Genomic DNA, 17,146 nt, shown 5'->3' with positions numbered 1-17,146 from the left:
CCTTTCGAATAGTGCAGTCATTGGGGATGAGGTAAAGGTGGAATTTGTGCTCCTCAGCATGAGGTTGATGGTAGAGCAATGTGATAGAGGTGATGGGTAGGAATCGCCGGGTGACAGGGATTATTTTTAGCATCACTCCTATGGTAGAGAAGCTGGGTTTTTTTAGAACTGTGCAATGTGGCTTCACTTCAGCTGGCGTCTCAAAGACCACCCCGTGCTTCAGAAAGTGGGCCACTTGGAACTTTGAGGTGTCCTGAATTCCTGTCCAAGAATGAAGTCAAAAGATATAGATTAAGTGCCTGACTGAGCCAGGCTTGGGATAGCAGAAGCCCAGGACTCAGTCTCAGAGAGACCTTCTGGGGGAGGTATGAATGACCCTGACCTCTCAAAATCCTAATCCAGGGGAATGAATTTGGGCAGATCTTTAGGGAGGCGATGAGGACATGGATGTAGAACCCTCTTGAATGGGCTTAGGAAAGAGTCAAGGGGCCTCTTCTGCCATTTGAGGGATCAGGTAGAAGATGTCATTTACAAAGAAAATATTCTTTTCTAGACACTGAATACACTAACACCTTGATCTTGGCCTTCCCAGGAGACCTCAAAAGACATTGTTACCAGTTTGGTGAATTTATCCCTGTCCAAATCTGACCCGCAGCTCAGTAGGCTTTGGGGTAGATTCCTTTGTACTCAAAGGCCCCCTAATTCCTTGGAGGAAAATTCCATTTCCTAGGCCCAGCTGATGGATCTCCAGTTCTCAAATGAAAGCTGGTGACCCCCATCTTCTCCATGCCTGTAGGGATGGTAATGGTTTTCACATGCTGACAGACTTTGGTACTAACAGTTGCTTGTTAGTTCACTTGGTACATAGTCTTTAGAAAAATCTCTTAAAATAGCTTGATGTATCACATTTCCTGTTAGAAGCCAAAGGGATATGATATGTAAAAAGCACTTAAGAAATGCCAGTTAATATTGCTACTGATAGGTAGCCCGAACAGTGGAGAGATGTCCTCCCTTACCCTACCCCCTACCTATCAATATCTGAGGCAGGTAGGAGAGCTGCCCCGGCCCCTCATCAGCTGCAGCACTTGGGAGAGTCTCCCCTGCACCTTGCCTGGGCAACACGGTAGAGCTGACCTGAAGGTAGAAGTGTGGGAGATCTGACCCTATGGACATGAAAGCAGGAGAACTGGCCCCACCCCTTGGTCATCAGCACAAAGGGAAAAAAACTCAAACTCACCAAGACAGTGCAGGAGAGCTTATCTGTGGTGAGGACAAGGGAGAACTGAAGGGCTGACTAACCCTGAAAGAACCCAGGCCCAAAACCAGGGTTATGAGTTGGCCCAGCACAACATCCACCCCATCTGTGATCTGCTGGAGCATTGTGTAGGGACTGGTTCAGCAAACACGAAGCTGAAGGATCTCCTCAACACAGGGTACCAACAGGATATCTGAGAGGAGTTCCACTGAGGCCCAGAATAAACAGTGTAGCAGAAACCAGAGGCCTTGAACAAGACCAATGATTCTTTGTAATGCACACTTGCAAGAAAAGATACGTGGATGTGGTGTGACTCAGCGTGTCACACCAAAGCTTACATGATGAGACTGATTTTTTTCCACTTAAATTCTATTTAATTGCGGGAGGATGTTTCATGGGCAGAGAACAGATATGAAGGGACGGAGGAATGAATGGGATGGAGATGCATGATTTGGAAGACACAAAGAAAAATAAAAGGAGTTAAAATTATTGCAGCTGAGGACATCAGTTCCTACTTAGGGACTCTTTCAGGTAAGCTCTACCTCCATGACCCTCTGTGTCTCTCTTAGAAAGCCATGAGCTCTTTCCTCATCACCCCCTCTATCATCCTTCATTCTCCTATGTGACCGGGAAGACCTCCCACTACCACCGCCATCCTGCCTATCCTTCCCTTGGTTACCTTGGAGAGCCACAAAATGCGGCAGATACACAGTGTCGACTGCTCCCTGCTCAGCCTTGATGTCAAACAGAGGCCCAGCCACCATGTGACTCTGCTCCAGGGGAGTCTTGCCCAAGAACTGGCTCCAGGCACAGAATTCTATCTCTATGATCGTTGCCCTTGTCACCACAAAGCGAAGACCAGTGCTGGGCCAGTGATAGGAGCCAGCCATAGGGAACTGAACTCTAGAAGGTGCAGAAACAGACATGAGTTGGACAAGCTCTCCTGACATGCTGGATGCAGATCTGATCCAGGGCTATGGACACACCGTCTTTAGTCAAATCTCTGAGTCCTGACTCTTTTGCTCTCTCTGTGTGGAGCCTGAACAAAGTATTAGCCTTCTGACTCCTAGTTTCCTTATCTGTAAATAGAGCCAATCTCGTCGACCTGTGGGGACTGAGTGATCTAGAGCCAACTTACAGGTAACACACACCTAGTGCAGTTAAATGCTCCTGTGATGATGATGAAGGTGATGAAATAGGTGTGTGTGTGTGTGTGTGTGTGTGTGTGTGTGTGTGTGTGTAAGTTCTGGGGGTCAAACTCAATACACTTATATGGTAGGCAAGAGTTCTAGTGATTGGCTACATTTTCAGCTCTTGGTGTTCTTATTTTTTTTTTTTAAATCAGGGTCCTTTGAGTTCCAGCCTCAGTACCCTTCAGGATTCAGAACAGGATGCTTACAGGGAGTGAAAACTGGCTAAAAAGGTCTGAGGGTGAACAAATCAGCTCAAACACATTTTCTCCTCATGTCTCTTTATTCCTACCCATGTCTCTTTATTTTTCTAAGAAAGTTTCCACTCCCCACAAGGCTTCCAGTATATATATATGTACACACATACACACACCTATACACACATACATATATACATATATGTATTTATACACACACATATGTGTACATACACATACAGACACAATTAACAATTATTTAGGCAATAATAATGATACCAAGCAAGCATGCATTTCTTTCTTTTTTTTTTAAAGATTTATTTATTATGTATACAGTGTTCTGCTGGTTTAGGAGTTCCTTCTGCCTTTGTGTTGCTTTCATTGGTTAATAAAGAAACTGCTTTGGGCCTGTTGATGGGGCAGAAACTTAGGTAGGCAGGGAAGACAGAACTGAATGCTGGGAGAAAGAAGGGCAGAGTCAGAGATACGCCATGGATCTATCAGAGACAGACACTGGGAATTTTACCCGGTAAGCCACTGCCATGTGGCGATACACAGATTAGTAGAAATGGGTTAAATTAAGATGTAAGAATTAGTCAATAAGAAACTAGAGCTAATGGGCCAAGCACAGATTTAATTAGAATAATTTCTCTGTGGTTATTTCAGGGCTAAGGTAGCCCGGCAGCCAGGATAAACAAGTGGGCCCTTCCCCTGCAACATTCTGCCTGTATGTCTGCCTGCAGGTCACAAGAGGGCACTAGATCTCATTATGGATGGTTATGAGCCACCATATGGTTGCTAGGAATTGAACTCAGGACATCTGGAAGAGCAGTCAGTGCTCTCAACTGCTGAGCCATCTCTCTAACCCCCAAACATGCATTTCACAGAACCACAAAAACAGATAAGTCTGACAAAGTAGGGGTCTGTTAGCTTACTTATGTCTCATAGCAGGTGTGACTATGGAGCACCCAGGCATCTGATACTGGGAAGATTAGTTAAGGAGGGAGCTTTAAATTAGTATAGAATTCTAAGAAGAAAAGGGCTTTTTGTGTACTAACTACATTTCTTACTAATTAATAAGTGTAGGAAAAAAGAGAAGAAAACATGGCAGGGCTGTTGCACTCTCTGAGCACTTCTGCTGCTGCTTCCTTCTGCAGTGGCTGGGAAAGCAGGATTGTGGTAACCATGGCAACCAGAGTGAGCCGCAGGAGGGAAGCAGATGGTACTTGTTTTGTATTGGCGTGTTTTTTTTTTTCCTAACTGAATTAAAGGAAATTTCTTAGCACTAGATCAAAGTGAAAGGTATGGTTATGTAAAGTCCAGAGACTGCCCTTTCCAGCCCCTGGCTAAGAGGCAGGGCGCTGTACCTCCTGGTGCCCAGTTGAGAAGGAATTCCTTTCTCTGGGGCTGGTTTAGGGATTCGAATATTTTTCCTGTATCTCTAGGTGTAAAGGCACAAACATAAACTAAGCTCTGGTGTCAAATGAAAGCGAGATAAAGGTAAGTACAGTGCATTGGTAGCTTGTTAGGGTAGAATAAAGGCCAGGAGGTTACACTCTCCTGAGTTGGCTGTTAGAGAATTCAGGGCTGCCAGGTCATGCTTATCAGTAAGGACAGACTTGCTCTCTCCTGCTCAGTCAGTGCCTGTCTTTGGAGACCAAATGTGGTCTATTTTCAACATTTCTCTCCTTGTCAGATGTCCTTCCATAAAGGATAATTGTGGGAGACTAACTTTATGTAGATTTGACTGTGAGAACACAGGTTTTTTGTGTGAATGCTTTCATACCTGGGCCCCACGCTATGGGGTAGATAAGGTCGTCCAGTTACCATACGGAAAGAGGTTACGCTCAATAATTAGTGCACCACTGAGGCTTTTTGGGAAAAATCCCACTATGGAAAAGAGGGTGCTGTGGGTGCTATGACTTCACAAGGGTTTACAGAAATGACAGGGACTATTCAAAAGACAAGTATTTCCGGAGCCTTGCCAATCAGGCTTCCTTCACTGGAACACTCCTGTGAGTTAGTCTAGAGAGTTGTCAGCTGTACTTCCCACTGCGTGGTCTTGTGGGCTGTAGCAGTTTTTAAAAAGTATATTTCTTTATAAAGGGCTAAGGCTGGAGAGATGGCCCAGCAGGCAGAGACACTTTCTGCCAAGCCTGAAAATGCCTCTGTGTGCTCACACAAACCCACTAAATAGAAATGAGCATATGTTACTATTAGTGATAAATTTTTGGCCTCGAAACAACGCTTTCCTGGGACCTTTAGTGACTTTCTCAAAGGCTCCCCATTTGGTGATTGGCAGGTGGACAAGAGGCAGTTTCCAAGGGAGGAAGTCAAGAGTGACAGTTCCTCCAGCTGAGACAAGTGAGCATCACCATGTTGGAGGAAGTAACAAGTTATGGAAGCCACAGTCTCTCATTACTCATGGGACTATGGACCCTGGAGAGCAGGGCCGCTGTATTCATCCTGATGCTCGTAGCTTCTAGTGGCTTCATGGCACACAGCGGTTGTCAGCTGAACAGGATCATTAGGGTACGAGGGTTTAAGTGAAAGTTAAGAGACTTGACAAGCCAAACATAAATCAATTGCATTGCAATTAAAATAACCACCTGTAAAAAAGACACTTCATGTCCTTGAACAAATGTAAGCCCAGGGTGTGGTCTGTTTAATTGAAATGAAAGCTTGCCAGCTCTGTTAGATGCAGTGCCATGCTGGCTATGGAGGACCTTGTTTGAGTTTTGGAGGGATTCTTGGTGAAATGTTTATGGAGCGATCACCAGATACAGTAGACTTAAAATGCTGTAATAGTAGCGAGAGAGGCTGAATGAGAGTGGCTGAAAAGAATCTGGCAAAGCTAGGGGACAGGATGAGGAAGCATTTTGCTCTTTACTTATGTCAATGTTTGGAAACATTCACCTCTAAGCTTAGTTTTCCACTGTAAAAGGGACACGCCCGCTGTCTCAGCCCTGGCCCTGCCCGCGGGCCTGGTAAGGAGAGGGGCCATGCTATGGGAGACGGGTTTGTGTTCTGTCTTTGGAATCCTTTGAGGGGATTGGAAGGGAGAAGGCTAGCTCACTCACCGGTACAGGTTCCTTTCACTGTCAACCACCTCAGTAGCCAGAGGTCCTGTGCTACCCCAGAAGCCATCTTCAGTCTTAAGAGACACGATGAGCCGGTTTCTCGGAGAAGAGTGCGGAAGAGTGTGCGGCACGGCTTTGATGGAGGAAGGTTATTGGTCAATAAACAAACTGCCTTGACCCATTTGATAGGCCATCCCTTAGGTGGGTGGAGTAGAGAGAACAGAATGCTGGGTGGAAGAGAAAGTGAGCTCATACGCCTTCGCTCTGCTCTCTGGGGCAGACGTGATGCAGCCAGCCGCCAGGTCAGGCATGCTGAATCTTTCCCGGTAAGCGCACCTTCAGGTGCAACACACATTAATAGAAATAGATAATCAAGATGTAAGAATTAGCCAGTAAGAAGCTAGAGCAAATGGGCCAGGCAGTGTGTAAATGAATACAGTTTGTGTGTTGTTATTTCTGGTGTAAAGCTAGCTGTGCGGGAGCAGGGCAGGACGAAAAGCAGGCCCGCAGGTCCCACAACACGGCTTATTGCTTTGGAGCTTCCTCTGAAGAGGCAGGAAAGTGGTCACGCTTTATCATCCAGGCATGTCTCCCCAGCCTCCGTCTCCTGCTAGACTAGGGCTAGGCTCTTCCTGAGACCTGGCTCCAGCCAGGAATGCGTCTGCTGTCTCTGTCCCTGCTCCAGAGGCTTCTCTGTTTCTTTCCATTTTCTCTCACTCTCCTTGTCAGCCCTGCTTCTTCCCCTTCCTTCCTGCATCTATCTCCTTTTTTCTTGTTTTCACAGCTTATCTTCTGAGGACCACCCCCAAACCTTGGCACCTGCTTCTGCCTAAGGCCCTGCCTCCTTCCCTGTGGCCCAATGTTCCTCTCTCCAGCATTTCTCCAGGGACAGGTTGAAAGAAGATGGCTGGGCAGGGCCGGAGAGGTGAGTTCCAGGCCTTACCCTCTGACAATGGCCATGGTTCCCTGGTATAGAGTCAGAAGCATAACCCAGACATGTGTGAGGCATAGCACTGGACCCTGATGCCGTGAGAGAAGAAAGCAGAACATCCTTCCTCTAGATTCTTAGTGTAAAAGGTTTTGCAAGAAGGTGTTTCTCTTTTCAGTAACCTGTTTTGCCCCATATCAGAGACAGAGTAGAGATATGATGGTCCCATCCTGATGCTTCAAGTTTGGCCCCTTCACATACCTAACTGTAGTTTCTGTCGCTTGAGTGAGGGTGGGCCTGCACTCGTTTCTCCTTCATCCAGATCCGGAGTAGAGACCTTCACAGGTGGTTTCCTATACACAGAGATGTTCTTCTTAGATGTTAGGGGAAACTAGGTCTGTCTATAACACATCCCCACCTATGATCTAACTCATCTGAACTTGAACTAAGGCACATGACTCTTCTCTAGGGCACGTCTCTTTAATCTCCCTCCCACAGATCTATCTAGGTCCCCATGCCAGAACTGATATCATCTTGATCCCCGTTTCTAAAAAATTACTTATTTATACTTTTTATGTATGAGTGCTCTCCACGTACACCTGCATGTCAGAAGAGGGTATCGGATCCTATTATAGATGGTTGTGAGCCACCATGCGGTTTCTGGGAATTGAACTCAGGAATTCTGGAAGAGCAGCCATTGCTCTTAATCGCTGAGCCATCTCTCTAGCCCCTCTTGATCCCTTCTTTATCAGTGTGGTTTGAATGTGTCTATCAAGGTTCACTATTAAGTTAGTCTTCAATGTACCTGTGCTGGGAAGGGGAGGTAAGAGGTAATTGGGCATAGGGCCTCTGCCTCTGTGAATGGGTTAGTGTGATAATCACAGGCGCAGAGTCCTGTGGCCAACTTGGCTTCTTGTTCTCATTGTGCTCTCTGGTCCTTCCCTGGTCAGCCCTGGGATAGTAAAACAAGGAATAATTCCTTAGATGCCGAGCCCACAGTTTGACACTCCTCAGTCTTTAGAACTCTAGCAAATGATCTCATTCTTTTCAATGGACCTAGTCAAGAGGAATTAAGACAATCAAGACATTCACCCACCCTAACAGCACCTCTCAACTTTCTCTCCCTTCTGTTCTCTACTCTCCATCTTCACAGATGTCACCCATGTCCGAGAGAGAGAGAGAGAATATGAACATGGTGGCCTGAACCACCGCATCATTCTCTGACAGGTCTCGCTGCCCCTGCTCTCACCCTTCTCTAGTGCAGTTTCTGTAAGGTAGTTGATGTCCCTTCAGTGCTGATGCCTGGAATGGCTCTCCTCTGTTTCTTAGAAGAAAGCAGGAAGTTCTTAGCAAAGTGCAAAGGTGTTGCCACAGCCCTGTCACCCTCGAGCCCCAACTATGCTGCCTTTTTTCTTGATCTAGACTAGTGGCTTTCAAATTCAGTGTGCGTGGATGTCACCCGGATGACCTGCTAAATCACAGATCCTATTGACGGAAGCTTGTTCACTCCCAGATTCTAAATCAATTGCTCTGGAGTGGGCTTTGAGAAGCTGTGGCTCCTTTGCAATTTTATGTGTATGATTGTCTGCACATGTGTATGCCTGGTGACCACGGAAGAGGGCCTTGGATGCTCTGAACTGGAGTTGCAGATGGTTGTGAACCACCATTTGGGTGCTGAGAACTGAACCTGAGTCCTTTTTAAGAGCAGAAAGTTCTCTAACCAGTGAGCTTCCCAATCCTAAACTGCCATGGCCCATGGCATAATATAGCAGATGATAATTAATAACTCTCTGATGGTGGAAGCTCATTTCAAGTAAGGCTTACAAGGCCACGGACTCTGAGTACTGTTTGCTTCTGTCTGTAATTTAACATGTGCAAAACCAGTTGTGAAATCTCTTCAATACCTGTACTTTAATGAGTGAGCTCATGATTACATCTCAATCTTGTGGGCATTTATTCTGTGGACTGTCTAAACGATGACCCCTCACTAATCTGTATTACTTATTTTATATTTATAATGTTAACTTGCAAAGAGTTTGATGAATAAATTCCATACAGGGAATTTTGACAGTAGTCAGGAATTTTAATTTCCTGAGAACTATTTAAATTCAGAGCTTAGGCTGACATAAGAAAAATGGTTGCATCTCCCCAACTCTAAATGACTAATTTAAGGTTTCAAAGTAAACCTTTAGATTAAGACCAGGCTGCCTTGCTAAGGGATTTTAGAATATGCACTTGCAGAAATAGCAGTCTAGTTCACAGGGACATACTGAGCTCTCTGGATAGGTTGTAAATCCCAGGGATTTAGCTGGGAAATGATTTAGGCCTTGCATCCATTCCTGACCTCAGTTTGAGAACATGTTTTCACTGGCCAAGGCTACAGAAAATGACTTGACTCTGTAATGCCCAATGAGGACTGTAAATGTTCTCAGGTAACCAGAAGTTACACACACACCTGTAACCCCAGCACTTGTACTTGGGAAGCAGAGGCAGAAGAAGGCAGAGCTCTTTAAGTTAAGGTCATCCTGGTCTACAGAGCAAGTTCTAGTTCTGCTAGGGCTACACAGAGAGACCTTGTCTCAAAAAACAAACAAACAAACAAAGAGAAATAAGTTACAGATAGGATAAGAAAATATATTTCAAGATTAAAAACACTTTTGCCAGGTAGGGGTGGTGCATGCTTTTAATACCTTTGGCAGTCTGAGTGAGAGGTCTTCCATAATCTACTGCACTGAACACTTGGTCTCCAGCTGGCGGTGCTGTCTGGGAGCTGCGGCCTTGTTTCAGGGAGTACATCACTGGGAGGTGGGCTTTGTGGTTTCAAAGACTCTGGCTGTTCCAGCTCCCTCTCTGCTTCCTGCCTGTGGGTTAAGATGTGAGTTCTCAGCTGGGCAGTGGTAGTACATACCTTTAATTCCAGCACTTGGGAGGCAGAGGCAGACAGATCTCTGTGAGTTTGAGGCCAGCCTGGTCTACAAGAGCTAGTTCTGGGATAGGCCTCAAATCTACAGAGAAACCCTGTCTCAAAACACCAAAAGCCAATCACTTCTATTTTTAGTGTGTTATTAGTGAATGCCCTAGTGAGCTCATATTAAGGCAAACCTAGGTTCCTACCAAAGCATTTACAACACAGCTCTTTTTATATAAACACTTCTAGAAAGCCTGGCATTTCGCTAAGCACAAAATAATAGATAATGTAATGAATGATTCTTTATTTCCAGCTGCAGTTTATAATCAACTAGGAAGTTGAGATTTATTAATTGTATGTATCAGGATGGCTAGGTTTCTTATCATTTACTGAAGTGCAACCTTAAAATGTAACTCCTGTTGATTATATATAGCCGTTGAGATAAAGAAGAGCCTGAAGTCATCATGAGAAAATGGCGTCTAGATGAGAAAAGAGAGCAAATGAGAGACTAAAGAAAGTTACCATTAGAATGCGTACATTCCTTTCCTAAAGACCGTCAAACAAAAAGGTTTCCTGAAGCCTTTGCTACTCTGTGGCATTTTCTTTACCACCCTGAAGCAGCCTTGAAAGCTGGTCTTCCGGCTGCAATACCAAACGTCAGTGTCTTTGTCTCCCATCTGTGGTGACTTTATTGCTCCAATGTTCTGGGTTCACTGTGGAACTGGTGGCTACTTATGACACTATGCTATGCACAAAGGACTCTCCACTCATTTACTTTTTTTTTTTTTATAATCTCCATTTCCCATGGAGGGACTTAAGAGGCAGGTTATATGATCCCATTTTCACCAAGAACCAAATGAATAAAACTAACACAAATGAAATCAAAACAACCTACCTCATGATAGTTGCTATGGTTTCCTGGTTTCTTCCTGTTTTGATTTGTCTCTCCTGCCACCCCAGGGCCATTTTCTCATCTCTGAGCTCTAGACCTGACCTAGGATCTCAGTTTGGGCCACTCCTTACCGTGTGCTCTGGATGAGCAGCTTGGGATTCTCTTCCTTCAGAGCCTTTAGTTCTACCATCACCTGGTCATTCAGAGAGCTCAAGTCCAGCCTGCAAGCACAAGGGAAGCCATATTGTCCTGGGATACACTAGGGAGCATGAAAGACTCTGTCACAGTCAGGTTCCTCAGAATTAGTTCTGAGATAAAGCCAGTGAGGGAGCTTATTGGGGTGTGTTCCTTGACTAACACCAGAATAGAGAGGAGAGGCCAGTCACCAGAGAGAGAGAGACAGATGTGGCCATGACGTGGTGTCAGTGAGGTCTTAGCCAGATCGCAGGCACATCTGAACTGGGATGATGGCCTTTGGAGCTGTCTAAAGTTGAGTTTTTATACTCCTACATGGGTCAGACTCCGGATATGGACCATCCTAGGAAGGAAACATGACTGGATGAGGTGGTTCTTATTGGCAGCCATCAGCATCCCAGTGGTTGCGGTTGTGGCTTTGTCACAGAAAGGACTCTGGACAGTTGTTTAAAGAGAATATAGAATATCTGTGTTCTAGGATTTTGTGAGAATTCCTTCACCCCCATTTTAGTGCTGGAGATGGAAGTCTTCTTCTCACACATGAGCGTTCTCTATTGAGCTACACCCCAGACCCTGGATTGCATTCAGGCTTCAAGTTCCAGAGCTCCGGTTGCTTTAGGAGAAATGCCACCTTCCCTGGGCCTCCATGTCCATAACCAGGGACACCATCACTGCCTCTCAGCCCGCTGTGAAGCAAGGACAAGCAGGAGAGGAAGGAGTCCCACACCTGTGAGAGGCTGTGCAATGGGCTGTTCTCTCTGGGGAGGGAGATGGAGCCATTGATGCTGAAGTTTGTTCCTGTCTCCAGTAGGGAAGGAGGCAGCTAAGATCTGACAAGTCACCGAGATGTGTCCTAAAGCAGACCTGTGGCAGAGGCCCCCCTGGAAAGGGTCATCAGCAGGCAGGAGAGAGTCGGGGTATAAGCTGGATGGGCCATTTCCCACAGAGAGGCCAAAAGCAGACTTTTCAGCACCATACCCTGCTCTGACTGTTGCTTTGGGTTTCTAAGTAGAAGTGCGGTCCTGGGTGGGGAAAGCCACAGGGCATAGCCTACTTGGACCCTCTGCCAAATGTAAGCACCAGAGGACTCTGGCCAGGAACTGTAGGGAGTGTTCCTCTAGCTCAAGCTGGGGAAGCGAGAGGAACCTGGATATATGGAAGTAGAGAAGGACATTGCACGCGTTTCTAGTTTGCATGCAAATCTATGGCCCGGAGACAAATCCATTTCAGCCACACAGGGCCGACTCAAGCCCCTTCAAGGCTCTAAGTCTGCCCAGGTCGTTGGCCTCCTTTTGTTTCAGGGTCTCCCCTACTCTGATTTGTCGGCTGTCCCCAGGTTGGCCTCAGAGAGGCCCCCATGGACCCTTCAGTGCAGTCTCCCCTCCCACAGCACTACATTCTCACAATACTGTTGACTCCGCAGCCTTCAGCAGAGCGTGTCAATGCTGGACCATGTGATCACAGGTGATCTATATCTGTCTCTTCCCACCCAGCTTCCGAAGGACAAAGCCATGTGTGCTTGTGCCTGGATTCCTCTGACCTGGACCAGTGTTGGGCACACAGGGGGCCTGGTATGAAGCAGTGAATGAGTGACTGACTGAGTGAATGAGCTACCATGGAGTGAAGTGAAACCCTGTGAACATGTGGCCTCCTTTTTAGCTTTCTTTTAATTTATTCTTTGTGTCTTTCACATCATGAATCTCGATTCTATTCATTTCCCCGTACCTTTGCATCTATCCTCTGTCCTTGCAACCTCCCTCTGAAAATAGAATAAAAATTTTAGGGCTAAATAAAAAAAGGAAAAATAAATCTCATCATACGTGCTTTAGGGTGACACAGTGAGTCACAATTTACCCTTTTATCCATACATCTTTACTTGCAAGTGTTCATTGCAAAGAGTCATTGGTCTGGTTCAAGGCCTCTGGTTTCTGCTGCACTATCAATGCTGGGGCCTCACTGGGACTCCTCTTGGTTATCATGTTGTTGTTCTGTGCTGTGGAGACCCTGCAGTTTTGTGTCTACAGGACCAGTCTCTTCACATGCTCCAGTAAATCACAGATGGGATGGATGTTGTGCTGGGCCAGCTCATAACCCTGGTTCTGGGATGGGTTCTATCAGAGTTGGTCAGCCTGTCAGCTCTCCCTTGTCCTCACCACCAGGGGGAGCTCTCCAACTTGCTCTGGCTAGTCCACCTCTTGGCGCAATGAGCAAGGGGGTGGGGCCATTTCTCCTGCTTTCAGGCCCTCAGGTTTGGACCTCCCACATCTACACCTACACCATCAAGGTCAACTCTCCCACTGCGGGGGAGGGCACCTCTCCCAGCCTACCCTTCTACGTGGAAGATGAGGGGATGGACCAGATCTCCCATGTTCACCTTTACAGGGCTGGCTCATCTGCACCCCAGTCAAGAGGGTGAGCTCTATTATGCCGCCCAGGTGAGGTTCAGGGCTCACTTGCCCGAGTGCTGCCAATGGTAAGGGGGAGGGACAGCTCCCTCAGCCACCAAAGGTGGTAGGGGCAAGAGTGGAGGGCATCTTTCCTTTGCTCTCACTACCACATGACAGATGAGGGGGCTGTGGATCCCATTCTTCCATCCTGAGGGCTAGCCTCCATCAGTAGGGTCAGTTCTACTGTGCTACCTAGGTGAGGAGCTGGGCACACTTTCCTGAGTGCTGTAGCTGGTAAGGCGAAGGGTCAGCTCCCTTGTTCCCTTGTCTGTTGCAGACAGCAAGGGGTGAGGGGCAAGGAGTAAGGGGGGCATCTTTGCCCCACCCATGCCTCCAACCTGCAACCTCATTAAGAAATATGATTCCATAGTACCCGGCGGCCCAACTATCATTATATTTGTTTATACATATGTATATTTTATATCATTACAATATGCAAGGAGGGTATGACGCTACCACTTAATAGATGAGGAAATTAAGTTGGGAAACTCAGGGACTTGCTAAGCCATGGTATAAGTGGCAGAAGCTGGTCAGAAGCCAGGCTGACTATGCATTATCTGTCCCTTTCTTTACCACATCTGATCCTCTGGTACTCCATCTTCTGCCCTCCCTGGTCTCCTGGTAGAAGAGATCCCCCAGGGTCTTACCTCAGGATTCTGAGGTTGCAGGCAGGATTCCTGAGCCCCTCAGACAGCAGCTTCACCCCTTGGTCGCCCAGGTCATTCAGCTGCAGGTCCAGCTCAGTCAGGCTGCAGTTGGTGCTCAGCACGGAGGCCAGATCCTCACAGCTGCTGGCTGTGATGCCACAGCTGACCAGCCTGCAGGGGAGATGCACTCTGTCACTTGCTGAGAGTTCACTCCTCTGCATAGTGGGGACTGGGCCTCCCTTTCTGGTACCTGCAAGTCCTCATTAAGGGGAAATTGGGGCTTCCCTGGCTTGTAGAAACTTTCAAAGTTTTAGTTTTCCTTTTGCACCTAAGTTATCCCTGAGGATACAAACCTACATTGCATTAGCTACATTGACCTAGCTAAATAACCAGAGACAATGAATATAGGATGTTTAGGTAGTTTCAATATTAAGGTCATTGATAGGCCAGACAATAAACCAATGAGTTTCTTGCATAAGAATAGAAGGTGAAAGGGAGTATGGCAGGTTTGTTTGGACCTGAGAGCCTGTCTTGGGCTCCCCAGTACATATTGGAATCTGGAGTATGTGTTGCTCAGGCCAGGGCTTTGTCTGCAGCTGGCATCTGTGCTACATCTCTGTCTTTCCATGTCTTATCAGGGTGGAAAATTCAATGTGTCTTGTAGCTGAGCTTCAGGATCAATGGTATATAATTAGAGGTTTACTCCTCTGTTGCTGTTGGGTCAAGGAGGGCCAAGCGCTGTGAAATCCACAGCATCCCACTAGTGTGTCCCAAGAACCATGCAAAAGTGAAATAGTCTATTAAGACATAGACTAGGGCATAATCTCACTTGTCATGTGAATTCCTAGTAAAGATGGAGTCCATAGAGTAGAAGGTGGTTGCAAGGGCAGAGAGTAGGAGGAGGTGGGGATGCCATTCCCTGGGCCTGGAACTTTCTTCCCTCTGCTTCATTTAGCCTCCTCCTCTGTGCTCCTCAGTTCTCCTGCAGCCACTTTCTCAGGATGTTTGTTCCACTGGAGCCCTCATAGGCCTGTTGTTAGCAATAGCTAGTGGGGGTCCTTGCTGAATGTTAGTCTTTCAGGATCCCCAAGAAATCCCATTTGTTTGTTTCAATAGCAAGTCTGGTATCATGGATGTGGTCAAATGGGTTCAGTGAATGTTTGATGAATCCTAAGCCTCAACCTAGACTCAGTTTTTGCCTTTGTTCTCCTGCCATTCAGGGGAGAATCCAGGGCAGACTCACCACAATGTCTTTAGGTGACATTTAGCGTGTCTCAGCATCCTACAGAGACTCTGCACTGCGGAGTAGCTCATTGGATTCCCACTTAGGTCCAGCTCCTCCAGGCTTCCTGTGAACTCAAGAGTGGAGAAGAAAACCTGCCAAGTGGCATTAGTGACGGGGGTCCACCTGGACCTGAGGGAAAGAAAGGGAAAGGAGGGATGTGAACTGCTTATGCATAGTCTGAAGTGGACAGACACACACTGCACAGTGAGAGGCCTCTCTGGAGGTTAGAACAAGAATGTTCCCCAAAGCTCACAGATTTGAATTCTTGGCCACTAGGGAGTGGTACTATTTGGAGGTGTGGCCTTGTTGGAGGAAGTGTGTCACTGTGGGTGGGCTTTGGGGTTTCAAGTGCTCAAGCCTGGCCCAGTGTCTCTCTCTTCCTGCTGCCTTCAGATCTGGATGTAGAACTCTCCGGTATTTCTCTAGCACCATGTCTGTCTACATGTACCATGCTTCCTGCCATGATAATAATGGACTAAACCTCTGAGTGGAAGCCAGCCCCAAGTCAATGTGCTTTCTTTTATGAGTTGCTGAGGTCACGGCATCTCTTTGCAGCAACAGAACACTGACTAAGACAGTTTCAATGTGCCATCCTCAGGACAGACCAACCTCTATGCCTACTCTTCTTCTCCATCATCTTGGTCCTTTATCTGTGCTGTTCCTCATCTACGGTCTTTAGCATAGCATGCTGTGTGCTTGTTTTGTGTTCTGTTTCCATTTCAGTCTAGGTGTTCTTTGAGGGCATGGGCAGATGGGTGGCATCTTTTTTTTTCTTTTTTTTTATACCAGTGCCTAGTGCAGGACCTGGCACAGAGGAAGACATTGACAGTTCAGTCTTATTTTCTTTGACATGTATATACCTGTCTTCTTTTGCTATAGAATTCTAGAGTCACAGTGGCCATAAAGATAAGCTGGAGATGGGAAGTGGAACATTCAGGAGAGGTGGTTGTGGGAGATTCTGTGATGAAATGCTGAGTATGGTCATAAACATGATGACTATGTTGGTTTACATGGACCCCATCCCCTTCCAAGAATAGGAGACCACAGAGAAGTTCCATGGAGAGAACAAAGGGAATGTCTTGGGAGAGAATGTCTGCAGTCTGAGTAGGAGAGAATTCTGGGAGTGTTGGAGTAGACTCTGCCCTGTATAACTCCTGTTTGATTAATTTCTCGATTTTTACATACTTCTCTATCAAACGTATTAGTTGCAGGCTTCAGTTACTCAAGGTTTACCCCACACTTCAGCTATTTCTGTTCTCTAGTTCAATACTTCAGTTAACTCTTTGACCTAGTGTGTTCCAATTTGTTACCAACGTTAATCCATCCCACCACCTGCACAGTGTATAGAGCCATACAGAGGTAACTAGACAGCTGCCCGCACGCCAAGCTGTGCCTAACTCATTCTACTTAGTTGCAAAAGCCTGGACCACAGGGGTCCCTGCTACTCGGAAGACTCATGAGGATGACAAGATAGTGTAGTGTACTTACTTGTCATCCTGCCTGCAGAAGCTCCTCTTCCCACCCCACCTCCATTCCCTGGGGACTCCACTTCTTGGTGCTGATCCTGGATCCCTTATCTCTTTCCCACAGACTTCCAAGCCTTCCATTCTAGCTTAGCCCCACGTCTTTATGTCAGCAGTGACCCACAGAAATGCTTTCAACAGGGATCCAGTGGCCACACTGGGCTGGGACATAGGTAGACAGCTTTTACTATTCTTCCTGTCCTCCTTGCTAGTCTCTCCAGACTTAAGCATGTCTGCTTCTCCTACCCCACCTCCATTCCCTGGGGACTCCACATCTTCTGTGGCCAGTAGCCAGGCAGGAAGTATAGGTGGGACATCCAGACAGGAAGCAGAGGCAGGTCAATGAGAACAAGAGAATTCTGGGAAGAAGGAAGCTCTTCCCACAGTCCTGGCCCAGCCACCGACCAATCAAGATGTAACTGCCTTGCTGAAAAAGGTACTGAGCCATGTGGCTAACACAGATAAGAATAATGAGCTAATATAAGTTGTAAGAGTTAATAAGAAGCCTGAGATACTGGCCCAATCAGTTTACAACTAATGTAGACCTCTGTGTGATTTCTTTATCACATGAGAAGAAGCTTGAAAATGTGGAAATAGAA

At 46.6% G+C, this 17,146-nt stretch overlaps 1 protein-coding gene across 1 annotated transcript in view; it reads right to left on the bottom strand.

The window, feature by feature from the left end:
- LOC101995239 (NACHT, LRR and PYD domains-containing protein 1a) overlaps positions 1-17,146 on the bottom strand; it is a 30,485-nt gene that overhangs the window by 7,285 nt on the left and 6,054 nt on the right. Inside the window, exons 4-12 of the mRNA XM_026780110.1 lie at positions 14,983-15,153; positions 13,740-13,910; positions 10,582-10,671; positions 9,341-9,511; positions 6,912-7,003; positions 5,723-5,855; positions 1,935-2,158; positions 1,807-1,809; positions 2-261 (exon numbers count right to left, since the gene is read on the bottom strand). Coding sequence (XP_026635911.1) covers positions 2-261; positions 1,807-1,809; positions 1,935-2,158; positions 5,723-5,855; positions 6,912-7,003; positions 9,341-9,511; positions 10,582-10,671; positions 13,740-13,910; positions 14,983-15,153 — 1,315 coding nt within the window. The remainder of the gene's footprint in view (position 1; positions 262-1,806; positions 1,810-1,934; positions 2,159-5,722; positions 5,856-6,911; positions 7,004-9,340; positions 9,512-10,581; positions 10,672-13,739; positions 13,911-14,982; positions 15,154-17,146) is intronic.

This window comes from Microtus ochrogaster, chromosome 7, assembly GCF_000317375.1.
Source record: "Microtus ochrogaster isolate Prairie Vole_2 chromosome 7, MicOch1.0, whole genome shotgun sequence".
NCBI lineage: Eukaryota > Metazoa > Chordata > Mammalia > Rodentia > Cricetidae > Microtus > Microtus ochrogaster.
Note: the sequence above shows the minus strand (reverse complement) of the source record. Positions and strands in the feature narration are given on the sequence as shown.